The sequence below is a fragment of the Ochotona princeps genome, chromosome 22 (assembly GCF_030435755.1).
Source record: "Ochotona princeps isolate mOchPri1 chromosome 22, mOchPri1.hap1, whole genome shotgun sequence".
NCBI lineage: Eukaryota > Metazoa > Chordata > Mammalia > Lagomorpha > Ochotonidae > Ochotona > Ochotona princeps.
In genome coordinates this window covers 23,926,131-23,938,859 of record NC_080853.1, presented here as the reverse complement: position 1 = coordinate 23,938,859, position 12,729 = coordinate 23,926,131, and the positions used below count along the sequence as shown (strand labels likewise).

Below are 12,729 nucleotides of genomic sequence, written 5' to 3'. Positions count from 1 at the left end.
AGGACGGCCCAAAGCCTTGGGACCCTGCACCTGCGTGGGAGACCTGGAAGAGCTCCTGGCTTCGGATTGGCTCAGCTCTGGCCGATGCGGTCACTGGGGGAGTGAACCTTCGGATGGAAGATCTTCCTCTTTGTCTCTCCTCCTCTCTGTATATCTGCCTTTCCAATAAAAATAAATAAATCTTAAAAAAAAGGGAATGCTAAGGCACAGATGTGTCTCCCACCAAACACCTAAGGGAATGAGGGTACCTGTTTGTGGATATGGAACATCATCTTCAAGTGTAACAGATCCCTAGGACGGTATTTTCAGGTGGTTCTTCCTGTCCGTCCTGCCTGTCTCTCACCAGCTAGCCCACAGATGTTACTGTAGTGGTGATTTCATTAGACAGATCACTGCACTGGGCAGAAAGTGTGTCCAGGGTTTCAGGCTGGGCGAGATTTCTGCTTTAGACAACAGCTCACCTGTCTCCCCAGCCTGTGTGGAGGGCCTAACCAGCTGCCTACTCCTTGTCAGCACCATCCACTCCCAAGTTCTGCCCTGCTGTGCTGCTGGCTGCTTCAGGGGTGCCCAGACTCAGCACTGAGAAGCCAGGCCAATCTACCCTTGAAACCCGTGCTCCACCACGACGCTGTAAGGCAGATGTCTGACAACTACTGAGCAAATAGAGTCAATTAAGTATCAGCTGTGGGAGGGGAATGCTTATGACTCAGTGCTAGAGGGCGGGGGCACGAGGGTGGGGAGACGGGGTGGACTTACTTCTGCCACCTTCCGAGGCAGCGAGGTTTCAAATGCCTGGAGCTTGTCCCAGTACAAAACCAGCAGCTGAAGCACGTCGCAAGCTACCTGAGCCACAGTTTTGTTAGGAAACTGGAAAACAAAATCCCAGATGAATTACTAAGGAAAAACAGAATCGTAATGCCTTCCCAGTTCTATGCAGATTGTAACACAGGGCTTTTGCATCAAGTTGATGAAAACTACGTCCTGTGAGCAGAAAGTTCACACGATATCCTGGTGCCGCTCTGTAACTCCTCCCAGCTAGGCTTGCTGTGCTATTTTACACAACATTCTACAGAACCAAGTAGCTGTCAAAAAAATCATCTAGACAGTAAAACTGAAATTCCAAACTCCTATTCAGCTCACACATATAATCTTGGATAAGAGGAAATTAAAATGCAGTATAGTGATGAGCATGCCATATACTGAACCTTCTAAAAGAATTCTTGTGCTTTGACTGGGAACATTTCACGGACAGCTCTGCAAGGGAGATGCTGTGTTTGTTTCAAACGCAGAGAAACAGGGATCGGTCAAGTGACTTTCTAGCCAGTGAAATTAAACTTGACCCACACGGACAAAATATGAAAAAAGAAAAAAAATGAATAAAATTAGAGCCTGTAAGCGCATAACTCATGGATTGTGTTGATTCAATTACTCCGAGTATGCTTCCTGAGGCTGCTGAGTGTCTCAGCTTACCAGCGAGGTCTACTGGAGGCTTCCACTTCTCAGGAGGCAGCACCTGCAAGGCCCCACTTGTTCATGCTGCAGGTTCATGGAAGGGACGAGGGAGGCACTGCGTCTCTCTTGCTGTCCAGAACCTGGCACTACAATGTCACTCAGACCTCGCTACAGGATACAGTCTTCACTGAGCCTGTGTTGCTGGTCTAGGGAATTTCACTTAAGTTATACGGGACAGAAACCATCTGACATGTGCACCCTGTAAACAACACTGACAGCTCCATGTTGAGCACAGCAGAGACAAATGCACAGTGTAAGGAGGAGCTTAAAGGAAAGGTGGACTCCACACAGCAAGCAGTTACTGAAGGCACTCCTAGGGAAGCCCACGGTAGGGGGATCTGTACTCAGGGGCTCTTCACTGGCTCTGATCATCTAGACGCTCTGACCTCCACCAACTTCCACCTGTCAAACCCACTGGCTTGTTTTTGCTGTTAGACCCTTCCACTTGCCCCCTGGCATTGCCTGGGATGCTCACCACCCAGGTTTCCATACCATTGGCACTGCTACATCTTTCAGGCCATGGGACCAAGCATATTATCCTGAAGCCCTACACAAATTGAAGCAGTGGCAACTCACCTCTCCAAGCTCTGCAGCTGCAGCCCACTCCCTTTTTTGTATTTCCATTGCGGTACCTAAGGTTATTGAAGCCCTTCTTCTGTCCTTGCTGTTTCCCTGCATTTACTGTTTACTATGCACCCTGATGCCTAGCATGACCCCCTGAAGGAAGTGCAAGCAATATGTAGGGTGAAACCAGGTGCTGAGGGAGCCTTGGGTGCATTTCTGTCACAGTGTAACACATAAGACATGGTGTAGAAAGATAATACTGTTAATGGTTCTGCCCCTTAAGATAAAACAATGAGGGCTATGGCTGGCAAGTTAAAAAGGCTTTGGACGAGAGCGGTTAGCTATGAGTGGGGACAGACAGAAGAGCACAGAGGTGGGAGAAACCAAGCTGCACCTGTGAGAATGCAGGTGGAGAGCCAGGGCTTCCCTGCAGGCAGCGGCAGCAGGGCACAGGGAGGGCATAGGCAGGACACATGCAAGGTTGGCTGGGCAGAGGTGGCCACCAGAGGGGTGCTACTACTGACGTGACATGAGAGCAGTGGGGGACAGTAAGCTTGAAAGACATTACTGTTGTCTCAGCCAGAACGCAATCACAGAGCAGTAACCTTGTGCCAGTCCTCAATTAAAAGAGGATTCTAGGCCCAAGATGCACAGGGCTGGAGTCTACTCTCCAAGAACCAAGAGTGTCATGGCACATCCCTCACAGCTGCCCTGGCCTGTGGTGGGGACTGGTTACACCTGCACAATGACAGGTAATCTCTAATCCTGGGAGGGAGGGTGGATCTGGGGGAGCCAGCCTGGGGCAGGCACCCTGGCCAGGATGCCCAGGAACCAGCAGGGTGAGTGGTACAAGAGATGGATTTGGGAGTAGGTAAGAGAGAGAGTGAGCACAGGCATATGGGGGCACAGCCAGCAGGACTGATGGCTCCAAGAAGCAGTGTTGGGGTAAGGAAGAATGAAGTCGGTGCTGTCTGGGAAGATGAAGAAGGAGCAGCTGGCGGGCAGGAGTAGCAAGGAAGCTGGGTCTACGTAGCACTCCTATTCTACAATCATTCTACTCAGTAATTTCCATCTCTTTCTGTACCACCTTCATTTTTAAGACACTACTGGGTTAACGGTTTCTCCAGGTAAGGGGCAGAGATAGGCGGGACATGTTATAGTAAATACACATGCCTGAAGACAGAAAAATGAGAAACCAAAAAAACAAAACAAAGCAGGACAAAACAGATCTTAGAATTGAAAGAGTAAATTAAAAAATAAATGTGGGGGGTGGCGGCACTTTGGTGCAGTGAGTTATGCCGCTGCCTGAGATTGTTGGCATCCCATATGGGTGTCAGTCGGAGCTCAGGCTGCTCTCCTTTGGACCCAACTCCCTGTTAACGCACCTGGGAAAGCAGCAGCAGATGACTCAGGTGCTTGGGCCCCTGCCACCCATGTGGGAGATTCAGAAGGAGCTCCTGGCTCCTCGTATTGGCTTGGCCCACCTCTGGCCATTGCAGCCATTCTTACTCATTCTTTCAAATGAATAAGCATCTTAAAAAAGAACATGCTGGGATTCACACTGATAAGAGTTACACCCAATTTTAAACTTAAATAACCATATGTGAATGGGCTCTGGAAGTCAGGGTGGTAGCCTGCATGCTGGCACAAGTGGCCAACAGTCCTGTGTCCTTGGGCTCCGAGCTCATGATTGAAAACCTCCGGCAGAACCTCAGCATCGCGCTGGCTTAACAACCGCAGTGCGAATTACCACTACCATGCTGGCGAAGGCCAGAACAAACCCTGCAGAAGCCAAGTTTTGGTTTTTGGAAGTAACTGAAGAGTACACAAAGAAGTTCAATTACATGTTCAGTGGTTGGTTCCATCATTTTATATCTGTGTGGCCTGGGGCTGGTGGCCGACTTTGCCTGGTCTTGGTTATCTCTGGTAAAATAAGGACTACAATCTGTACATTGCAGAGTTGTCTGTAAGATCGTAAGATCGATGAAAAGTATTTAGTGTGGTTGTTATTATTCTGGTCCCATGCAAGTGCTCAGTAGGTGGCAGCTCTTCTTTTCATTACCAAAGCAAAGAGAGGAAGGCATCAAAAAATATCCAAGGTCCAGCTGGCTGGTGTACCCTAAGAGCTCCCCATGGAAACTGGGGAGATCCCTTTCAGGCCAGGCACAACATCTCACTTTCTCGTTACTCCACACTGACTTGTGACAAGTGCCCTCCGTGCCACAGGAGCTGCCCAGCCACCAGAAGAACAGTATTTGGCCACTGGGCATGGTCCAGGCACACCCAGGGCAGGCTACTAATGGCCTGGTTGCAGCTCCTAGGGAGGAGGCAGCCCTTGGTGGGAACCTCAGCACATCTGCTTATAAGGTTCTCAGAATGGGAGTTCTGAATTCTGCAGGCAACAACAAGGATGGGGTTAAACACCTGGGATGCAACCAACTGCTAAAGAAGCATCACGAGTTGCGAGTACCTTCAAAGTCACACCTATCACATTGATGGCGTCTTTCACCTGGGGATGGCTTGTGCTCTGCGCAAGCTCTTCACAGATCCACACTCCGAGGGAGCAAATAGCAATGCATCTTTTTAAAAAGGATAAAAAGATAAAAGGTTTCATGAAACTCAGTGTATTGTTTTAGCATTTTGAAGTAACAAAATATTCTTATTACGTTTATAAAAGTAGCAAAACTTGTATAGAAGTAACAGAATATCTTCTTCTTTTTCAGAAATAACAAAAACATTCAATAGGACAGTTTTCAGGACAATGCAAATATTGATAAAGATGATATATTTCCTATGAATGGCCCATAGACCATACAGCACTTATTTTTTATTGAAATTAATTTGCTAGAATATGTTACTGTTTAAAGATACTTTTGATTAGGAATCAAAAAAACATGGAAATTGCAATTTTTGATTACCTTATAATAATACACACAATATGCACTACAAATAGGAGGGACACTGTATTCTATTTTAAAGCGTATTTGAACAAAACTTTTAGAAATAATTTTATTTCTTTTAACTAATGTGTTAGAACAAGATATTTTTCAGAGAAAGCCAACCAGACTATACAACCATTTCCAATCAATTGTTAACTTCACAAAAGTGTCATTTTCTACACTAAGGAAAAAAACGGGTGGAGGGAATTGCCAAGAGTTGTGGATATTTTAAAATGTGATAGGTGTAGGAAAAAAAGAGAAGTAAAGGATTTCCCCTAAGTTTCTGGACTGCAAACGTGGGTCGTGGGTGGATGGTATCTTCTGGACAGCCAGGGTGGGGGATGAGGGAGAGAATTTAGGGGAGTCAGAGGACTCCAGGCTTCAGTTATGGCTATGCTCAGTTTGTTAACAAATCCAAGTTGAGATGTCAAGTTGGAAGTTTCATATACAAGCTGGAATAAATAAGGTGGATAAATTGGAGATCATCAGCAAACAGATGGTTCTGAAAGATGGGTAAGAATGGGTGAGAGCATTCAGGAAGTGATGGGGAGAAAAGAGGTAAGGCAGAGGAGAGGTCAGCCTGCCCAGGAGATGGGAAAGCAGCAGTACAGGGCAGCCCCAGCAAGCTCAGGGACTGGGCTAAGGAACAGGGGAAAGACAGATGACAAAACTGGCCTATTGGGTGTGTGTCTGGAAATGGACGGGATAATCTCTGCCAGAAACCAAAAGAGATTCTTTGGTTCCTTAAGAAAAAATAAAAGTAACAAGGAACAGTGGAAAAAGCACCCCTCATTTCCCCTCACCTAAATAAAATAGAGGGAAAAATGAAGGTAAAACTAAGGAGAAATGAAAGAAACATGGAGAAGAATCAACTAAAAACAAAACAAAACAAAAAATCAGTGAAGAGTGAAGAGCGGGAACAATGTGGCACAGCAGCCACTGAAGACATCCCTATCTGATATCAAGGCACCTCTTCCACTTCCCATCCAGCTCCCTGCCTGTGGCCTGGGAACTCAGTAGAGAATGGCCAAAGCCTTGGGACCCTGCACCTGTGTGGGAGACCCAGAATCTCCTGGCTCCTGGTTTGGACTGGCCCAGCTCTGGCCATGTAGACGTGGAAGATTTTTCTCTCTGTAAATCTTTCCAATAAAAATATATGAATCTGGGCCCAGCGGCGTGGCCTAGCGGCTAAGGTCCTCACCTTCAACGCGCCAGGATCCCATATGGGCGCCGGTTCTAGTCCCGGCAGCTCCACTTCCCATCCAGCTCCCTGCTTGTGGCCTGGGAAAGCAGTTGAGGACGGCCCAATGCATTGGGACACTGCACCCACATGGGAGACCCGGAAGAGGTTCCAGGTTCCCGGCATCGGATCGGCGCACACCGGCCGTTGCGGCTCACTTGGGGAGTGAATCATCGGACGGAAGATCTTCCTCTGTCTCTCCTCTCTGTATATCTGACTTTGCAATAAAATAAATAAATCTTTAAAAAATATATATATGAATCTTAAAAAAAAAAAAGAGAGAGAACTGATCCAAAGAGACCATTAATGCTAACAAATATGAGTGAAGGTTTCATTAAAAGACCACATCTGTGTAACTCAAGTGTGCAAGGTTTAAAGATTATACCTGTAGAATTCATTTGTGTACAGCTTTTAAGATGAGATCTAAGAAAGGGAATATACAAACGCCAATTTGAAAGCATGATAAAAGTTGTCAGTATCAGATACAGTAGTCTTTAAGACTAAAAATTCATTCTTAGAAATAAAGGTTACTACATAAAAATTAGATCTGATTTATTACAGCAATAGGACAATTTCAATCTTCTGTGCTATTAGTAGAGCTTAAGATGTATAAAGCAAAATGTAACCTATTTATAGATACATTTATAGATACAATAGATAAATAGACTATAACAGGAGGGATTTTTTAAAAATATCTCTTACCAAATGGTTAACTTGATGAAAACAACTATAAAGGCTAAGGATAACTCAAAGCAAACACTGTAAACTTAGAAATTAATCTGACAGATGCCTGTAATGCTATATCCAGCAATTAAAGAATACTGCCTATGTTATTTTCAAGTGTATATGGAATATTTGCAAAAATTGATGAAATATTGGTCCATAATCCAATTATCTAAGTTATCAAAAGCAGAAAAAATATAAGCATGTGTGGAAATTAAAAAATATTTCTTAAAAACTGATGATGCAAAAAGAAATCAGAAAAATACAGAACAGAAAAATATCAGACATTAAAACACAGAATAAAGTACCACTAGAAATAAACATGTAATCTTAATTTTATATAATGAACATTCCAGATATGTAACATAAAAAGGAGGAAGGACCAGTGTTGTGGTGAAGCAAGTTAAACATCCATGAGTACACGGTCTCCTACCTCCCATACTGGAGACCTAGATGAGGCTCTTGGCTTCAGCCCTGCCCCAGCCATTGTGGCTATTTGGGGAGGGAACCAGTCGATGGATTTCTCTCTCTCTGTATAACTCTGCCTTCCAAATAAACAATACATTAAAAAAAAGTAGAGGAAAAACAAAAAGGAGCATAAAGTAGGTAAATATGGACAAGAGAAATGTTTTCAAAAAGTTGTGGGGAAAAAAAGAATTTTAAATTTTATTTTGATACAAAAATCCACACACAGTACTAACATTTTTCATTAACTCTTTAAAGACTTTTATTGAATAGAGAGGTTAAATAAAGACAAAAAAACTTATTTGAAAAGGCTAATGAACTTGACAACTTTTGGTATGAACAGTTAAAAAAAAAAAGAGAACACACAGAAAGCTCCAGCAATTAAAAAATGCACGATTGGGCTGAAAAGGTAAAACAGAATAGAAGAGACAACTTGTATGCCAACAGATCTCAAAATTTAAATGAAACAAATTCCTAAAACTTCTGTGTATCAAAACTGCAAAAAAAAGTGTGAAAGCCTTGATATTACTAAAGTCATTGAAGAAAATCAGATGGTTGTTAACTTTCTTTTTCTCAAAGAAACATAATCTAGATAATTTTGCTATCAATGTCTACTAAATACACAAAGAATATTAATCTGATTTTCTAAGAATCTTCCTAATGAAAGAGAATGAAAAACACTTAACTAATTTTGTAAGACTGTGTAACTTTCCTGGACAAAATATTCATCAAGTCAGACCCAGTCACATATAAACTAAGCTGGATTTTCCCCAAATGGACAGGTTAGTTCAATGTTACCCAACTCACAATGTGTAATACAGGATAGGGAATTTAGATTCAACCATCCTCACTGAAGAAGTCAGACAAAATACAATAGAAAAGGAACTTCTAGATCATCAAAGGACTAATGAGAACAGTCATGAGTCATGGATCCGGTCTTAGCCAATCCCCAGAAAGCAGCAGGCTGGGTGGGCTTCTGATGACTGCATGTGGTAGGAAGTTGAGAGCCAGACACAGCTGTGCCCCTCTATCAGCATTCCCACCGGCTTTACTCTGCTCCACCTCAGGAGAAAAAGTAGGTAGCCCAGAAAATGTTCTATTAGTCATAGACTGCTAGTAACCTCAGACACTTGGCAGAGGCTTCCAGACATTGCTAAATATCTCTGGGGGTATAAAATCATCTACAGTTACAATTACTGCCCTTAGAGTTCGGCATTGTGACACAGTGGACTGGCTGTCGCCTGTTGACACCAGCAACCCGTAAGGGTACTGGTTCAAGTCTGGCTGCTCCACTTCTGATCCAGCTTCCTGCTAACATGCCTGGGAAAGCATCAGGAGGTGGCATGATGCTTAGGCCCTGCACCCACTGGGGCAGAGATCTGGGTAGAATTCCAGGCTGCTTGCTTCAAACTGGCCCACCCTTGGTTATTTCAGCTCTCTCAGGAGTAAACCAAAGGCTGTAACTAAGCTTTTTAAATAAATGAATAAAAATCACTACCCCTCTACAATTTTGATTAATTTCTGGTTTATTTTTCTATTTTCTTGTTAAAAACATCAAAAGATATGTTTAAAAAAGTTTGCTTTTTCTAACATAAATATAGCATCCTATGCATAATCTTAGGCACCTTGCTATTTTTACCTAATCTTGTCATTTTAGATAATCAATTATGGAATTCCTGACATAATTCTTACTACAGCTTTTAACATAAAGCAGCAATGTGAAAGAACACTTTTAAAAACTATTTTACATGTAAATGTGTACCTTAAAATTCTAAAATAATTTACCTCTTAGTCAACATTTACCTTGCACATTCATTTGGTTCCTCTGTGGCATTCTTCAGTAAAATATTTATGAGGTAATGCTAAAAACACAAAATTGAGTAAAATAAAAACTTAGTGTCAGTGTTGGTTTTTCCGCATGCTCTGGCTGTGTTCCAGGCAGCCAGGAGCTTCTGAAGGCCCTGGGAGCCCAGGCATGTCCTCCGTCAGGGAGAACCTGGGGAAAGGAAGTCGCAGGGCGTGGTGGAGCAGCGAGCACCGTCCATGGGGTTCTCTGCAGAGCCCCCCTGCAAGGAGGCAGCCTGCAGGATGGTGTGGCTGGGTGTGCAAGGAGAACTTGGCAAAGCAAATGAGACTTCCAGATAGGAAAATCTCTTGATTTCTTTTACTTTAATTGGATTACGTGTTGCACATTGAATTACATATTGTAATCAGGTATTTATAGATTGATTGATTCCAGGATTTGAAAAGTATTTATGTATGCCCCAAAGTCAGATGAGAAGAGAGAGAGAAAAAAAAGCTTACTTTTCTTCTAGAAGGGATAATCTGGAATTTCAAATTATTAATAGTATTTAATCAGGCCAACAATAGGACTGAATATTTAGCTTATTTTGATTATTTCTTATAAACTTATTTGATGCATGAATGCTACACAACTAAGCTAATAAAATTATTACAAAGGATGATTCATTACATAATTATGCTCCCTAGGCACGATAAACAGATCTAATAAAAAACACCCAAGGAATACAGCTATCTGTTCTAAATGTAATATGCTCTGAATCTAATATGTTTACAGCCCCCTGGAACAACCTTCTTAAGAAAAACCATCATTAAAACATTTAAAAGGTATAGCAAAAAGTTCAGGGATAAGTAGTAGGTCCACATATGATAATGGAGACATAATCACACAGTTAGAATTTGAGCATGCTAACTCTGGGATTCAGTGACATGCATACCCTACCTTGACATCTTCGTCTCCTGTAATGACCTCATTCACTTCTGGCACGGACTGCAGCAGAGGAAGCCCCTGGTAGGTATTTGGGAAGCAGACGAGGGAGCCAAGGATGGTGAGGGCTTCGGAGCGAGGTGCCTGCTCACGACAAAGGAAACATACCCATTTTCCTGGTTGCACAATAAAAACTTCAGATAAACAGCACATGACTTCACTTCTTCAGGGCTTTGACAGGGAGATTTTTCTAATTATTTTTTTTTTCTAGATAAGGAAAATCATGTTATGCCAGGTAATTTTTCCAAGGTACATATTTAAGCAAGTAAGAGATTTTATATGAAAATTTCCAAGGAATGAAAAATTTTTACTATGCTACCATGTACACAAATGTGAAAATTGGCCTGCAGATTCATTTAGACTTACAAAGGCAAATGACTCAGTCATTACTGTTTTACAACACCTTAACATGGTTGCTTTTTTTTTTTTTTTTTTTTTGAACAGGGGAGATTTCCTGTGAGTGCTGAATTTGGAGCTTTAAAGATTTATTATTTTTATTACAAAGTCAGATATACAGAGAGGAGGAGAGACAGAGAGGAAGGATCTTCCGTCTGATGATTCACTCCCCAAGTGAGCTGCAACGGACGGTGCGCGCCGATCCGATGCCGGGAACCAGGAACCTCTTCCGGGTCTCCCACGCGGGTGCAGGGTCCCAATGCATTGGGCCGTCCTCGGCTGCTTTCCCAGGCCACAAGCAGGGAGCTGGATGGGAAGTGGAGCTGCCGGGATTAGAACCGGTGCCCACATGGGATCCCGGCACGTTCAAGGGGAGGACTTTAGCTGCTAGGCCACGCCGCCGGGTCCAACATGGTTGCTTTTAACAAAGCAGGTAGCGTCATTTTTTTCTACCCGAGTATCATTTTTGCAGTAAAGAACAATTGAGGGAAATTCATAAGAAAGTGAGGTTGAAGGAACTATTATAGGGCAAAGAGAGAAAAGACATTGTCTACCAATGTTCTGTGTTTCACCAAGGACTATGTTGTAAAATAACACGGTGAGCTGTTACATCACCATATCTAGTAACATGCGAATCACTTATTTGTCCATTACCGGAATTAGGTACATATTAAAGAGTTCTTTCATTAAGTTTTGATTCAGCCAAAGGTTCCCAGAAGCCTTGATGAGCCAAGAATGGAAGCAGACACCAGGACAACGGCATACCATCCACCCAGCGTCTGACAGTTACAACAACTGCAGCTAATAGTTGAGACCTCTCTCTGTGTTTGGCATTGTTCTAATTGTTGCACAAGCATTTCCTCTTATCATCCCCTCAGGGACCCACTGGTGTAGATACTATCACCATTTCCATTCTCTTGTGAGAATACAGGGAAGTTGTTGTTTTACCTAAATGAATTCACTTAAGGAGAAAGAGAGAAGGCAGGAGCCAGGACTGTGTCTGCCACGCAAGTGGCAAGGGAGCCACCACAGCTCCCTCCCAGGGTGCACACCGGCAGGAAGTTGGACTGGAGCGAAGCTGGGACTCACACGAAGGACTCTGATGGGATGTGAGCATTCCAAGCAGCACCTTAACCTCCAGGCCGAAAGCCTGCCCCCATACAGCTTTATAAAGCCACACAGCTCGCAAGTGATGGATCCTGGCCTGGCACAAAGGCCAACTCTCCCTGGTCCACCCTTGCCCTACATGGGTATGAAAGAAAATGGAGCGCTCTTCCTTAAGAGATGGGAGTACGGTAATGGTATATGGGGTGGAGGAGGAGAGCTGGTTACAATTACCCACTGGGGGCACCATGAGAGCTCAGTATTGCAACTCTGACCAGGTAAATGAAAGGCAAGACAAACCACGGGATGGCCTGTCAGAAGCAGCCAGGACTGGTGCCTCTCAGCACAGCCAGGAAACACTAAAGGAAAGGTCGGCGAGAGACAAGAGTCAGGCAGGCCAGCAGCAAATGAGAATGAGCTGAGTGGGTAACAGATGACAAAGGCAAAGACAGAGGATCGAGGCCACCCATGGAAGTGGGAGAGAAACACACAGCCCAGAGAACAGCTGGCTGTGCATGAGGGGAGTCACGGAACTTCAGCTGGAGAAGTTGGAGCAGCGTCCTGTGGGTTATACTGTCCACATCTCCCCCTGCCTGAGGGGGGATGCTGTGGTATGCAGAGCCAGCGGATGATGCTTCGGGGGCAGCACAGTTGTCAGGTGGTCACTGAAGTACAAGTGGTGACTCCCAAGGGATAACTAGACCTGAGGCTTAAGACAGCTCCTATGCCCTATCATGTCCCAGCAATCTTGATTCCAAATGTCTTTCTTCAACTCCACATCTGCAGTTCCACCCGCTTGTTTGACATTTCCACTCAGGGTCAAGAAGGCCTCTTCTATGATTGGGCCACTTTATTAAAGAGTGCTTCTGGAACTGTGTGAAACAATATCCCGTCTCCTTCACTATACTCTTACTACTGCTTTCATTCTTATATTCAGATATCTTCAAACACTAATATGGAGAACATGTGTTACATATATATTCACACACACAAATACC

At 43.8% G+C, this 12,729-nt stretch overlaps 1 protein-coding gene across 2 annotated transcripts in view; it reads right to left on the bottom strand.

Moving 5' to 3' along the window:
* Nucleotides 1-12,729, bottom strand: part of RALGAPA2 (Ral GTPase activating protein catalytic subunit alpha 2) — a 259,317-nt gene that overhangs the window by 95,494 nt on the left and 151,094 nt on the right. For both annotated transcript variants that reach the window (XM_058679223.1, XM_058679224.1), the window contains 4 exons: nucleotides 10,187-10,315; nucleotides 9,247-9,305; nucleotides 4,547-4,655; nucleotides 757-867 (listed from right to left, as the gene is read on the bottom strand). In XM_058679223.1, coding sequence (XP_058535206.1) covers nucleotides 757-867; nucleotides 4,547-4,655; nucleotides 9,247-9,305; nucleotides 10,187-10,315 — 408 coding nt within the window. The remainder of the gene's footprint in view (nucleotides 1-756; nucleotides 868-4,546; nucleotides 4,656-9,246; nucleotides 9,306-10,186; nucleotides 10,316-12,729) is intronic.